The sequence below is a fragment of the Mus caroli genome, unplaced genomic scaffold (assembly GCF_978045245.1).
Source record: "Mus caroli unplaced genomic scaffold, Mus_caroli_1 scaffold_4, whole genome shotgun sequence".
In the NCBI taxonomy this organism is placed as follows: Eukaryota; Metazoa; Chordata; class Mammalia; order Rodentia; family Muridae; genus Mus; species Mus caroli.
The window spans coordinates 38,663,877-38,679,185 of record NW_028227259.1 but is presented as its reverse complement, the minus strand read 5'-3'; the positions used below and the strand labels follow the sequence as shown (position 1 = coordinate 38,679,185).

Below are 15,309 nucleotides of genomic sequence, written 5' to 3'. Positions count from 1 at the left end.
GGGGAATCTTCTACCCTTAGCAGACCCAAAGCGAGTTCCTGGCCAAACCCCAGCCAGCCGTGTTCTCAGCTCTGTCCTTCTAAGATCACATGGGCCCAGGCAGGCTCCAGATCAATGGATCTGTGATCATGAGGCATTGTGAAGCGGCTAGGATGGTGGACTTTCCTAGACAGGACTATCAGAAGTGAGGAGACAGCCCATAGGCCTAGTCTGGTGCTCAAGTGATACTTGGGATGAGAGAAAGGGGCAGGGCCAGAGTGGCTGCACAGTCAGGGCCAGTGTGCTGATCAAAGAACACTTCCAGGTTTATTCTTTTGTTGCTGTTGAACTCTGTGCAGATGGGAGACCAGCACTCTCCCTCGAGCCACACCCCAGCCTTCAAGTCCATTCTTGGTCACACCCCCAGGGGACTTGGACACTAAAGCCATTTCAATCCACAAAGGCGAAGGCCACAGAGTGACAGTGAGCAGACCAGGGGTGCGGACGAGAGAGGGAGTGATCCACGTGGCTCCAGGATAAAGGTTGGCGTAGCCAAGAGCCTCCCAAGCATGGGCATCCCAGGATTACAGTGGAGCACACTTTGGCTCTGGTCTCAGGCAGGCCCTGGCAGGAGCACAGCTCAGAGCAGCCTCGGTGAGGAACAAATGCAGCCCCTGACCGCAATGCTGCCCTTCCAAGCCACAAGCCCTGGCAGGCAGCGCCACCGTGGCTTCAGGGACCACGGAATTACATCTCTCTCAAAACGTTCCTTTTTAAAATTTTAATTGCCGTGACCAGCATAATCCTGCTTATCTCCGTCCACCCTTGATGGTGGATTTATCGTAATGAACTGTAACTGTGCGGCCTCTGATCTCTGAGTCCTGTTTATTTCCTAAGTGATCATAGGTTCTGTGCTGGAGGACGGTCTGTTGCTAGCCTGGGAAGTGGGTTCCCACAGCGGCTTGGTTGTTCTTACAGTTGCTGAAAATCAGCCTTTTCCCTTGGGTGCTAGGGGACAGGCAAAGTTCCCTCTGTGCATTCAGTGCCCTGCCTGAGGAGAGTCCTGCTGCTGGCCTCAGGACACCTGCCTTTCCAGCCCTAGCTGCCCACAGCCCTGCTGCACAGTGTCATCCTGGCTGGCCTCTCCTAGGAGGACATGTGACTTCCTATTCCTAGCAGAACAGCTGAGGTTAAAACATGGAGTGTGCCTAGTCTAGATGCCCAGGTTCCAGAGGGTGATGCCACTAGGGGTGTATGCCCTGTTCCATCAGCAGCCTACGCAGGATATGCAGCTGGAGAGTACAGTCCCACCTCAAGGCCTTTCCAGGTGCTACCCTTCTGCCTGGATACCTGCAGGGTCCCACTAACCCTCCATGCATTCCAGCCTCTGTTCTGTCACCTCCCTGGGAAGAGCGTGCCAGTTTCATTCTGTTACCTTGGTACACACCATGACCAAAGCAACTTAGGGGAGAAGGGGGGTATTTCAGTGTACAGGTTGCAATCTAACACCAAGGGGAATCGGGACAGGAACTTGAAGCAGAAGAAGCCATGGGAGACTGCTGCTTGTTGGGCCTGCCTTCTGGTTTGCCCACAGACCCATGCTTGGTTAGCTTTCTACATAGCCCAGGACCATCTGCACACAGTGCAGTGTCACCCACAATGGTGCCACCCACAGTGGGCTGAGCCCTTCTATAACAATAACAATGGAGGCGATCCTCCACAGAAGGCAGGGGTGCACCCTGGGGAGTCACTGACTAGAGGCTCACCTCACTTGGTCCTCTTGGTGACTCTGGGGAAGGTGTGATTCCCTTCATTCCAGAGCAGAGACCCCTGAGGACCAGCAAGGTGAGTGAGCTGCTCAGGGTCACTGTGGCCTCTGTGGGAGTGACATGCAGCTCTGGGGTGCTTGCTGTCCTCCAGTGTCCTGCTCTTCCCAGGCTGTGGGTACTAACAGGCCTTGGGCCTCCCAGGAATCCAGGAATGTTTGTAGACGATGCTCTGCTGGAAAATGAGTGTCAAGTGAACAAGGCCACACTTACCTGTTCCTCCACAGCTGGAATTTGAAGGGGAAACTTGCACTTAGAGCCACGGTCTTCCCTCAGTGTTCCAACTCCCTGTGAGTGCTCCAACTCCCTGTGAGTGCTCCTACTCCCTGTGAGTGCTCCTACTCCCTAGCAATGGGAGCTAGTGTGAGGCGCAGGGCCATGTGGTGGGAGGAGGGGGAGAATGTGGCCCACCAGTGAAATAAATATAGAATATGAAAATATGGTCCAACTCCCTGTGAGTGCTCCTACTCCCTGTGAGTGCTCCTACTCCCTGTGAGTGCTCCTACTCCCTGTGAGTGCTCCTACTCCCTGTGAGTGCTCCTACTCCCTGTGAGTGCTCCTCACTGTTTTCTCTTCTCAGGAGATGCTGATCCCCAACACTGTCTCTTCTGGGGTCATGTGAGGTAGTGATGGAGTTCTAGGTGTAGGAGCCTAAGGCCTAAGCTTGCTTGCTTCTTTCATGTCATGGTACTCTTCAGAAAGATGCTTGCTGTCCTCTGTCAGGTAATGACAAGCCTGACTATTCCTAGGAGGTACTGCTGTGGCCCTACCTTGCAAACCTGGAAGGATAAGTACTCCAGTTTTCCCATCCTACCAGGTCAAGATCAATGGAGACTATCCCTACCTGGCCACAAAGGCTGCCAGAGACATCTCTAGGGTCACTGACACCCCCTCTTTGAGAATCTACAACAGCCAGTGGCTTTGGCATTGAGGGCTTTGTCCCTTCCTATGGCCTTGAAGGTGGCATGGTCACAGCCTGGGTTCCTGGAGGCACACCCAGCTGTGAAAGTGGTACCACCGCTGCAGGATGGGTAGCAGCAGCAATGTCCGTGCCCAGAAGGGATCCAGGCCGGGGCCTCATTTGACCTGGAGGCTAACAAGAAGGTTCTGACGACTGTCAGGTGTGGCATAAAATTCCCACCCATGTGATGTAAACCCTGCGAGACACCACGGGGAGCTCAGGCCCCTTTCTCCTCACAGTCTAACTCCATCCTTGGTGACCAAGCAAGTGATGTCACCTCCTTTTGCCTCCTGGTCGGCACGGGAAGAGCATCCTGTCGGTCTTCAGTCACAGAGGGGTTGGGGTGGGACCACTGTCTGAAAGGTCTCAGCACGTTGATGCCTTTGAAGCTCCACCTACTGTGTTCTCACATGTCCATGAGCTGTCCTCGGTGTGTCCTACCTCAGTGGGTTGTCTCCTGCCTAGTTTTCTGCTCTTGTTTCTTCCTTGCTGCTTCCCTGGAACAGCTAGCCTGCCTCATAAGGCCTCAGTGTCATCCTCATTGGAACCCTGAGAATTGTCCACCCACACTCCTGACCCTTTCTCTCAGCATTTGTACCTCTTCTGCCAGGTTCCCAAGTCCCAGGTCCCCTATAAACCTGAGGCTTTTCTGTATGTTCAGGTAATACCATCCTTGGGCCCTAGGAAATACCCACATTTTCTCCAGATTCTAGTAAGCCTTTACTTCCTTGCGCAGGTCTATAGAGAGACCCCTACATTCTCCCTAGGCTTCAGATGGCCCCCACACCTCACTGGAATACTGGGGAATCTGCTCTCTGGTACCTTTTGTACATGAGTGGCCCTGTAGGCAGGAACATGCCTGGCCGAATGGCAGTTGACTCCACTATACAGAGGGTCCTTGAGGCTCCTGCCTGGCCAAGTTTAACCCCGTCAGTGCTGTCTGTAAGGAAGGCCAGGGGCTGCATGCAGGAGCAGGAGGAGGGGCCTGGGCAGTAGTTGTAGGCACTGAGATCTTCCCACAATGTGAAGTCATGCCCAGGAACACGGAATACCTCCTTGCCCACCACTCCAGCACAAGGCCTCAGCATGGAACGTGCTCAGGAAGTCTGTGGAAGGGTTTCTTGCAAAGGATTGAATTCTCCGAGCAAAGGAAGGGCCAAGATCAAAAGCCAGATTCTCTGGGCCAAGTTCACGACCACATTTCCATCTCTGGGTGCTAGTTGGACTGCAGGCGAGAGTTTAGAGGAATGTGGGGGGGGGGGGAGGTGGTCAGCACAGCCCACTTCATTCCAGAACTATCTGCCAGCAAAGCTCACAGCATTCAACACTCAGGGCCATTGCAGATGTAGCAATGTAGAGAGTCTGGTCAGGGGACCAGGCCCACAAGATGGCATGTGCGCCTTGGTTGTTTGGGCCTAAGAAAACTGGAGCCTCTGATTGTCCCCTGCATCCTCCCTCCTTCCCATGACTGAGCTGCCTGAGGGTCAGTGTTGGGTAAGGAAGATCCCTGAACCTACAATAACTCTCCCAGGCGATGACATGTTGCTCCCATGTCAAGGTGTCCACTGGTCAGTTGCTGGTCCATTAGCAGGTACTAGGATGGGTCTGCAGACACAGCTAGGGCAAGAGATGGCATCAGGAAGGCTCTGGGAGTCTGGGGGAGCCATGCCATAATCTCTGTCTCAAGTTGATAGGATAAATCTGAAGCTGGTACCTGGCTCCTGAGGTGTTCTGCCTTGGGCCATCAGGCTCCCCATGCCTCAGTTTCCTTGTCTGCTCATGGGCAGCCACAGCCATGTTCCAGCTTTGTTGGGTACCTCTGTAGTTACCTTCAGTCTGTTGCACAGGGCCGGCAAAATGGGGGTGGGTGGAGTAGGGAGGCTCTGTTCTGTTTCTCAGAATACAGATGTCCTTCACATCAGGAGAGTCTGATGGACTGTTTCTTGGGGTTTTTTTTTTGTTTTTTGTTTTTTTTTTCAGGTGGTCTTGCTTTGGCCTGGTCTTGTTTTTATTTCATGATGTTGTAAAAATCCAGAGGCACTCTGTAGAAACCACATTGCAAGCTTTGATCTTTTCCAGGCTGGCCATGTGTAAGAGCCTTTCTGACAAGGCTGGGCAGCAGAGAGGGTAAGCATACCAGCTGCAGGCCTGGATGGTCTGAATCTAGGCACTCATGAGTTATATAAAAAGTCAACACTTCCTTGCAGCATGGGCTATGTAGATGGTTTTACCATTGAAAGTTCACAGCAGCGTGAAGCACACTGAAGTAGTCCGGGCTCCGCGCACATATTCTGGAGTATGTGTGAATTTTTACTTCCAATATTTTTAACTTAGGATCTGGTTTGGGGGCAATAAGCAGGAAAAACATCTGTCTGATGACCTGCCTGGCCCCATTCTTCGGGCACCCCTTGGTGAAGCTTACCCCCACTGGCCAACACTCCATTCCTTATTTCAGACTCAGACTCTCAAACCACATTCCAGAATTTTCCTGAATAACACCATTGCCCTTAGTATGTACCTTATAGTGGTGATTCTCTTGTCCATGTCTGATCCTGGGCGGGCTGGCTAGCAAGTCAGGGTAGTGGAAACCAAAATTCCCTCTCGGCGGGTCTTATAGAGCCTCCAGGCCCCTGTGCAGCCTGTGGTCTGTGTGACTGTCACTACTGCATCTGCTGGTCTGTGTGACTGTCACTACTGCATCCTACTGTCACATCACACTTCCTGTCATCTGGAGCAGGACTAAATCTCAGGACAGGCTTCTCCATGTCTCCAACGTGCATCACCTCTGCTCAGAGGCCTACACTTGGTGGCAGGTCCCCATACTACTTGGCCCTACTTGGCCTCCGTTTCCCTATAAACAAAGTGCTTGTTGGTGCTAGTCTCCTGAGTGGTGAGGGGTCAACTGGAGGTGCCCTGCAGGCTTATGCCATGATTATCATGGGGAACAAGGTACATCACAGGGACAGTGCAGTGGGCAGAGGCCAGTCCTCTAAGTGACAGCGAGATGGCCCTGGGCAGCACTGGATTCTTTCAGATGCTGCCTCTACATTCATCCTCTGTTTTCAGGATGGACATGAGCATCTGTCCTGGACCCTCTCCACACACATAAACTCCATGTCCCACACAAGTGCAGGCCCTGCTGGGGGACAAGACTTGCGGGTGGCCTCAATGGGAGGGCTGGGGGATGCCTGCCTGGTGGAAGCGTGCCTTTCTCACACCTGTGCCTGCTTTCCAGGTTAGCAATGGGAGCTAGTGTGAGGCGCAGGGCCATGTGGTGGGAGGAGGGGGAGAATGTGGCCCACCAGTGAAATAATTATAGAATATGAAAATGGCTTAATGAAATCATTTTTTAAAAAGAGGATGTGTGCAAACACGCAGCAATTAAGCAGCCGATTCGCAAATAGCAATTTTCCAACTGTGCTCACCTTCCGTGCTTCTACTAGCCCAGTTTTAGACTCCAGACTTTTAATTTTTTAATTTGAATGAATGAAGATTAGAGTGGTCCCACTCAGCACTGCAGGGAAAATAGTTGGTCAGTTTGGATCCTGAAAGCAAGGAAGTCCCCTAAGGGTGTGCCCTGCCCTGGGACGGGAGATGCTTTTGGAGTGCTACTGGCCCCTCCCTGCTCTCTCCTCCCTCCTTCCCATCCCTCCTAGTGTCAAGGCTAATGCATGGTCACAAACTCACTTTTGCATGGCAAGCCTGCCCAAAGATGGAAACCTATTAACCTAAGGTCACACCACCTTCAGGTCTGGCACCCAGAGGTGGCTGACAAGCATTGATTGTCAGCTGGGTGCTTGGCTGGTAGATCTTTAGACAATCTTGGTGACTTCTTTGTAACTAGATCTGGCAGCCTTTGGGAGGGAGGTGGCAGTCTTAGGCCCAGTGCTGGCTGGAGGAGTCCACCATCAACCTCCCCAGACTGTGCTGGGTACGGAGATAGGTTGTCCTCTAATTCCCAGGCTTATCTGAGGCAGTAATGACACTCCATTTCCTTGCTTGCATTCAGGGTCCCCTAAGAGACAGTTCTTGTAAGTAGATAAGTTGGGCTCCAAATGGACAGGCTGTAGCATCCCTTCCCCTCCCTCTGTCTAGCTCACCCTGGCCTGGGGCAGAGGCTGAGTCCAGCCCAGTGCTACTCCTGCTGTGGCCTTTGCTTTGTGTCCCTGCTGGGATGGCAGGGGTCATACCGCTGACCCTTGGCTGCTTCCAGCAGACCTCAGCCAGCATGGGGAAAGGATTGGAGGATCCCCAGTCCCTCAGGCCCTGCCCTGTCTCCAAGTGTTCCTCAGCTGTTGTCCTCTAAGAGGTAACATTACCCTGTGACTGCATGGTCGTCAGGCCCTTCAGTGGTCCCAGCAAGGAGCTCCCTGTACTTGGATCTTTTTTATGCTTTGTGCATTTCCCTCCAGTATGAATGGTTGCCTGGGGGTTGGTGAAATGGCAGACCTGTTGGGCATTCTACTGCTGTCTACTTCCTGCCTGTCCCTGTATCATCACCGAAATGTAGAAGGTATAAACAAGAGTCAGGCGCCATAAGCATCTAATTGGGAATCACCTGGGTCAGCAGCCAGTGCTCAGTAATTAGAGCTGCCTGTGTAAGTTAAACAGATACACTCCAAATCGGTGCCCGCCCAGAACCCCACAATATAGCCTAGCCATCACGGGGTCTTTATGCAGCTCTGGACTTGGGGGCCAAATCTTCTGTGAAGACTGAGGTAGGGACAAGAATGATACAGCCACAAGCCAAGGAGACCTGGAGCCCCCAGGTGCTGGGGGGTGGAGCAGGGCATTTCTTCCTGGAGGCTCTGAGCCCCGGACTTGGATCAGGAACTGGGAAAGCTTGCTTGCTGATGTTGGAGCCCCCCGTCTGAGGTGGTTCTGAGGCAGCCAGGAAAACCTAACCCATCCTCCCACACACCCTGTCCACCTCTACTCTTCTTTCTACCCCCTTCCCCCTACTTCCCAGAACTGGAATGGCCTAGGTTGCTTGACTCCCGCAGTTTGTGTAGCTTTGAAAATACAGGGTTAGAGTTAGAATCAGGAGCTCAAGGCCAGTCTCTGCCTGGGCTGCACGGACTCTGCAAGAGACCAGGTGAGGCTGCTGTGTAGCTACCTTGCTGGGGAAATGTGACCATCCCTGTTCACTTCCAGTCTCATCTTCTCCACCTCCTGACACTGTGGACTGACTGGTGGCTCAGGCCACTCCACTGTCCCTGAGTGTCATGTGAGGCCAAGTGAGGGTCAGACCAGCTTTTCCTGGGAGGAGGCCTTCTGCCCTGCAGAGGGGCAGGTCCACCATCTCTTAGGCGACCTCTGTCCCAGCAGTCTGTCCTTAGCAGGGACTAGAGTGTTCCAAAGAACAAGTGTTTTGTCTTCTTTTGAGACAGTGAAAACAGTCAAGGCCACCCCACCCAAGCCATTTTCATTGTCCCCTTGAGCTCCTCAGAGTGAATCTCCTTTGTACTCCTGTCACCATTGTTGCATGTCTGTTTGCTTGAGAAGCAGGTACTCATGGGGACGATGATGGACAGGTGGGCATGCATATAACTGCCAACTGGGAAGGCACAGCCAGGCCCAGGTTCCCCTATAACTGCTTTATGAGGACCCATTCAACCAATGCCTTTGCTAGGGATCCAAGGCTAGGCCCAGATGACAGTGCAGGGTACCTGCAAGGTACCTGCAGGGTAAGTACATTGCTCACAGGCTTTGCAATGATGGGGATCTTAGAGGCTTCAGTCTTCAGTGTCTCAGAGGAGAGTGATTCTGATTCCTTAGTTGGCAACCCAGAGCCCTGGAAGCTCATGGCAGTGGACGTCAAACCCAGGATGGGTGGGTGAGGAGAAGGTGAGAGAGGCCAGAGGAGGTGACATGGTGCCTGGGGTCTCTCCCAAGCTGGATCCCATCTCCATCTAGGCTCTGTCCACAGGAAGGGCTGTCCTGACTCCCAGCTCAGCCTTGGCCTTCTTAAGAGGCATGTTCCTGAGCAGTGTCACATGGCCTTCGTGTCACCTGTGTTCCCTCCAGCTCTTCCCATATGCCATTTGTCCAGTTAAGTCATCGTCTAACTGTCCCTCCTGAGGATGGGCCTTGCCCCTACAGTCTGAACTCCTGGTTCCAACTGTAGCCACCACGGTCCTCCTCACAGAGCAGCCTAGTGCAATGAGAAACCATGCGAGGTGCATGTTACAACCAGGCACTCTCTAAGGGGACTTCACATGGCCACTTATCTGACTTACTGGGACAGAGCTTTCCAGGTGAGGATTCTACCACACGGACCCTGTCTTTCCCATGGGGACACCACTGATCTCATCTCTGTCCAGACCCGAAGTCCTGACCCAGCATGTTAGGAATAGGGGCCATGGGACTTATGCAAGACACTGTTGCTCACACTTCAGAGGAAGGACAGTTGTGACAGTGATGTGGAGGAGACCTTAGCATATGGATGAGAGAAGAAGGAAGGCTCCTGCTGAGGGACTCTAGCCACAGAACATTCTAGAAGATGCAAAGTTGGCAACAATGAAAAGATCAGTTGCCACCCATGGCAGGAGGTCTGGTGGGTAGCAGACTGAGCCTAGAGGGTGTCTAGGGAAATGAAGGGACTCTATTCTGTGTGATGCCACAGTGGAGGATGCTGTCATATTAAGTCTGTTGGGTCAGTGGGCCCTCATCAGAACTATGGGCTCTGTGACCATGGTGTGTTTGCTGGCTCATCCTTGTGACAAATGTATCCTCTGAGGGAGGGAGGGGAGTGGCAGAGAGGGGCTGTGTGTAGAGCCAGGGGTGTGGGTATTCTAGGCTTACCTCACCGTTTTGTAGTTATCCGGAGAGTGCAATAAAGGGAAGTCTATTAACTAAAACTAGGAGCAGGTGAAATTAATTTTAGTAATGATTTTAATTAACTCAATATATCCAGAATATTAGTATGTCAATATGCAATCTACATAAAACTGACAATGAGGTATTTTACATTCTTTCTGGGCCCTGAGCCTTTGAAATCAGTGTTTTACAGTTTTGCTGCTTTGGGCCAGATGGGCCACCCATTCCAAGTGCTGTGGACTCAGGCTGCCAGTGGATGTTGCATTGTAAGGCTGGGCAGCCCTTCTACCCCTCCCATGTGCTGCTCTTGTTTGTCTGACCTGACTGTCCCCTGAAGGTGCTCCAGCCCACTAGCTGTCATGCACTGAACCCGTCATACGCCTACATGTACTGCAGACCAGGCGCAAGTGCCCACCTTGTGATAGTGTGATGCTGTTATTCATGCTATTGCCTCCTAACCCTGGGACCTGCACAGATGTTTCCTTACTCGGAGGAAGGGACTCAGCATGTGGGACCAAGCATTCCTGAGGGTGACTCTTGGGATTGTCTTTTGAGTCCTGGGTAATCACGGGGACCAGGAGAGGAGGAACTTTGGTCAGAAGTGGTTGATGTCACGCTACACACAGAGCCTGGGGAATGGGCTTCAGAAACAGAGGCAGGCCACAAGCCCAGAAAATCAGTGGTTCTCAGCTGTCCTAATGCTGCTACCCCTGTCGTGGTGACCTCCTACCAATAGTTATTTTGTTGCTATTCCATAACTGTAATTTTACTACTGTTGTGAAGTGTAATGGAAACATCTGTGTTTTCCAGTGGTCTTAGGGGACCCCTGTGAAAAGGTCATTCAGCCCCCAGAGGGGTCATGACCCACAGGTTGAGAATCACTGTTCTGGAGGGTGGAGCAGGCAAAGGACATAGGCTGTTTCTCAGCTTCCAGAAGAAATCAGCACCTCCATTTTAGCCCCTAGAATCCCCATTTCTGACTTCCCTGAACTTTCTGAGTCCACCATATTTTAAGCACCATGATGTGGGAGTTTGTTACATCAGCCTCAGGGACTCACAGCCTCCCGAGGAGAGAGGTTGCCTGTACACTGTGCCCCCTCACATCCTAAGTCTTTCTGCTGCCTAGGAACACCTCAGGGCCTGTGGACCTGAAGGTCCTGGCCTGGGCAGGGAGGTGTTAGATGGAATGTGGAGATTGGGAGAGTCAGCAGGTCAGGCTGTGTAAGGTGAGGTGCAAGGCAGCTGGGGTCTGAGGGGCAGCTGGGCACTGTGGGTATCCTTGTTACTATCCCCTCAGCCCTTGCCAGGGTCCTGTGGACCTTCAGTTGCAATGCTGCCCTCTTGTCGCCCCTGCTGTCTCTTTATTATTCTGTCTGACCTACCCCCTCCTTCTTTTCTGTGTCTCAGTCTATCTCTCTGGGTTTCTACCCTGTCTGTCTGCCCCTCCCCAGCCTGTGTCTCAGTGTCTCCTCTTTCTGTCTCAGTCTATCTCTCTGGGTTTCTACCCTGTCTGTCTGCCCCTCCCCAGCCTGTGTCTCAGTGTCTCCTCTTTCTGTCTCAGTCTGTTTCTGTTTCTGTCTCTGTCTCTCCTCCATGGTCCCTCATCTGTCTGTCTGTCTGTCTGTCTGCCTGCCTGTCAGTATCTCTCTCCCGTATATATGTATCTCTGTCTTCACGTGGCCCCTCCAGTGTGGCCTTCCCTTATCGTGATGGCATCTGTGAGAGCTATATTTCACTCTTGTTCTTGGCTGATGTGTTTTCAAAGATACTGGTCAACCAGGGGCAGGTACCTTTCCCTCAAAGACACAGTCTATCCCTTCTTGCCTCAGGTCCCCTTGCATGTCTCTTTGTCCCTGCATGTCTGTGACCCAGTGATCCCACTACCTCTGGGTCCCCTGGTGCCTGTATTGCTCCTCCTCCTCTGCTAGCTTTTCGTTACCTTCCTAAGCAAGTGCCTGTTTCCCTCCCTTGATATATGTCCTAGACCACAGGGGCACCCACTGGGTGCTGTTCTCTGTGGCTATCCCCACACCCACGGGTACTGCTGTCTTAGCTCCTGTAGTGAGGAGGATAAGGAAGAAGCTGGGGCAGATGGACCGGGGCTGAGGCAGAGAGGAGCAGGGAAGGGGTGGGCTGTGAGGGGCTGCAGAACAGGATCAGATCTTGAGATCAGGATCAGAAAAGGGCAGCCAGAGATCCATCTGCATTAGGCTATGGGCCCTGAGCTTATAAACAACCATTGTTTCTACAGGGCTCTGGGGCACGTGGATCGATTTCTGCTAATGGGGCCTCTCACTTCCCCCTTACCAATGAAAATCAATTCTCTGCGGTTTGGAGAGCAAATGTGCCCTGATTAGACGGCAGGATCATGGTGTCATCTTTGTTCTCTTGCTCCAGTCCTCCCAGGGAGGCCTGAGGTAGCTAGACCCCAGATGGTCTCCGGGGAATATACCCCTGCAGGGGCAATCCTGAGAATCCGAAGATGGGGAGGAGGCTGTCAGGGACCTTGTGACCCTGAGGTTTATAAAGGACCTTGGGTGTGGCCACCAAGCCCAGTAATAGTAAGCTCTGCCATCTTCCTGGAACTGCTTCACTCGAAGATCCAGGAAGGAGCTAGCTCTACAGAATAGTGAGCACAGACTGAGGAAGGGGGTCGAAAGGCCCTGTGGGGTGGAGTGTTTTTACTACGGTGTCATGGCCTCATTTCAGACCCAGAGCAAGAAGCCCTGGCCTCCTCCAGCTTCTCTGTAGGCCCAGAGAAGGGAAGAGGCCACATAGCAAGTGCAGGTGGCAGGCAGTATCCCAGCCAGGGTTCATGTCCAGGTGCCACATGGTGCTGAGATCTTAGGCAGAAACACTAACCACAGCCAGTGCCCCTATCCTGCCTGACTCCCCCAGTGTACTTGGCATAGTCTATATTTCCCACATATTTTAGATGTGTTTTTATTATTTTTAAGCTTATTTTATGAACTGGTGTTCTCTTTCTGTTATGTCTGTGTATGTGAGAATGTCAGATCCCCTGGAACTGGAATTACAAATAGTTATGAACTGCCTTGTGGGGGCTGGAAATTGAACTGGGTGCCCACTGCTCCTCTGTGAGATGGGCAAAACAGCATATATCTTCGGGGTTTTGTGAAGCACTGTAGAGGGGGGAGAATCAATAAGTTCTGACATCTGAGAGTGGTGGTGGTACACACCATTGATCCCAGCATTTGTGAGGCAAAGGCAAGCTGATCTCAAAGCTTAAGGTCAGCCTGGCCTACAGAGTGAGTTCCAGGACATCCTGGCTACACAGAGAAATCCTTTCTCCAACAAACAAAACAACAAACAAGCTGTTCTGACTTGTAGTCCTCATTCCAGACCTGGACTGTAAACCTTAGCAAACCTGCTGTCCACAAAGGAACCTGGGCTCCTACCTGCAATTGGGGCAGGGGCATGCTCCCCTTGGAAGGATGGAGAGGACAACACTGTACCCAGTTCTCAGCTCTGCCACCTGCTGGTACACCACCTGCTGCAAAGCCTATCCCTGGAGGGCGTGTGTTAACGGTTGTCTCTCTGTTCCCATAGGTCCTCAGATTTTGGGACAACCTACACCAAGCTTACTCTCCAGCCTGGTGTCACCACTGTCATTGACAACTTCTATATCTGCCCAGCTAACAAAAGAAAGGTATGTATGTATGTATGTATGTATGTATGTATGTATGATGTGCCAGGCCAGGGTGGCCAACCCTTGGGATCTGGCTCTCTGTGGCTATCTGTATCACTGGTCTGTTCCTGCTTTGGGACAGTGGTCTGGTGTGAGGTATTTGCTCCTCAGTTCTTGTTGCTTTGGTTAACTTTGAGGAGTGTATTTGAAACTGTCAGTTGGGTCCTTGGGGGAGACCATGTAATGCTTATCCAAGGTATTTCCATCTTCTGTACTGGAGGCAGCATCCAGCACACTGGCAGGGAGGAGGAGCAGTGAGCTGGTGGCTAAATCAGTTCCATCCGGCTCAGAGTCCAGAAGGCAGCTCTGATAGTCTTCTCCAGGGTGTCATCTCTCTAGAGTTGGCTTGGTTCCATATCAGAGCATTGCTTGCTGTCCCTTGGTCTGCATTTCCCGGGTATTGCTCCATGCCTAGATGTAGAAGAGGGAAGACCATGGGAGGCCCTTCCTGCAGATGTGCAGCTATATCTCAGCCCACCTGGAGACCCCTGCGTGAAGTCAGGAGAACAACCTGAAGGATTCAGTCTAGAGAAGCAGTCCCAAGGTCACAGGACAGGACTCAGACAGAGCAGAGTTCAAATCCTGGTTCACTTCTCTGTGCCTTGGTTTCCCAGTAGGAAAATGGGACGTAGCCCACATCTTACAGAGACTTTTGTGGGCCCTGCATGGTGCTCCTGACAAGACCTGGGCCCTAGAGGTACTTGGGTAGTGACAAAAGAGAAATCCTAGCAGCTTGATACAGGACACAGGGCCAGCTGCTCACAGCTTGGAGGCCAGTGCTCACAGATGAGATGACCCAGAAATGGAGTTTATTGCAAACCTTGCCTTGAGGAGATAGGGTGCTCTCCATTTCCATGTTAGGGGATTCTCATACGTGAGCCAGCTTTTATAAGGAGGGGAAGAGAGGCATGGGGCATTGGGCATGAAGAATACATGCTGGGTGGTGCTGCCTTCACATCTCATCCCTGTCATGCTGTCCCCACCCCCAATACATAAACATACACACTCACATACACACCTGAGACACATAGCACATACACAATCACACACACACACACACACACCACACACATACCCCGTACCTAACACACACAACACATGCACAATGACACCACACACACACACACACACCATACACACCCAACATACATACCTAACACACAGCACATACACAACAATAGCACACACACCAGACTTTGTCATTAACCCTGGTCTCCTGGGGCCAGTCACAAACATTCTTTTCAGGCAAGTTGAGCAGAGAGTGCTTGTGTGCCTTGTGTTAGCGGAGGCACAGAATTAAGGAGTAAGGAAGTCATTACTCCCGTTGCTGCCTGCAGGTCACCAGATGTTTCAGGTTCTAAATCCTAGAGAAATGTTGTTTAGAAGGTAACCTGTTAATCACGTAGGTGTGCCTCTTTGCTTTTGTTTGTTTGATGATGGGCAAAGGAGGGGAAACAGCAATTTTGCCAAGAGCCAGCCCCAGAGGTGCAGCTCTGGTAGAACCTGGGACATTCTGCAGAGGGCGTGGAAACTCTGCATGGTATTCCTGCTGGGGGCACCATGCACTCTGAAGGCTGTAATGCTGGCGAAGGTCCAGGGGTTTGGTGGGACAGTGACTCAGCCAGACTGAGCAGGTCCCACTGCAGGTCAGCCAGGAGGGAGGACAGGAGCCTAGAGAGCCCTTGCTGAGCAGTTTAGCTCAGCTACTTGCTTTCTTAAGGTTTATTATTTTTTATGTGTATGAGTTTTTGCCTGTGTGAATGTATGTGTACCATGTGCAAACCTGGTGCCCGTGGGGGCTGGAAGAAGACATCAGATAGATACCTTGGAACTGGAGTTGCATGTGGTTAGGATCCACACATGAGTGCTTAGAACTGAACTCAGGTCTTCTGCAAGGGCAGCCAGTGCTCTTAACTCCAGCCCCCTCCACTGCTTTTCAATGTGATCCCATCTTGCCTGCCAAAGCGGGTCATCTGGTTTATATTCTCCTCTCCTTGACTTCTGCTGCTGCGAAAGCT

General features: G+C 52.0%; 1 protein-coding gene across 2 annotated transcripts in view; it reads left to right on the top strand.

Annotated features, from left to right (window-relative positions):
* The window catches only part of Sorcs2 (sortilin related VPS10 domain containing receptor 2), a 389,043-nt gene that overhangs the window by 233,180 nt on the left and 140,554 nt on the right, over positions 1-15,309 (top strand). For both annotated transcript variants that reach the window (XM_021162553.2, XM_029478093.2), the window contains exon 3: positions 13,153-13,252. In XM_021162553.2, the coding sequence (XP_021018212.1) occupies positions 13,153-13,252 (100 nt within the window). The remainder of the gene's footprint in view (positions 1-13,152; positions 13,253-15,309) is intronic.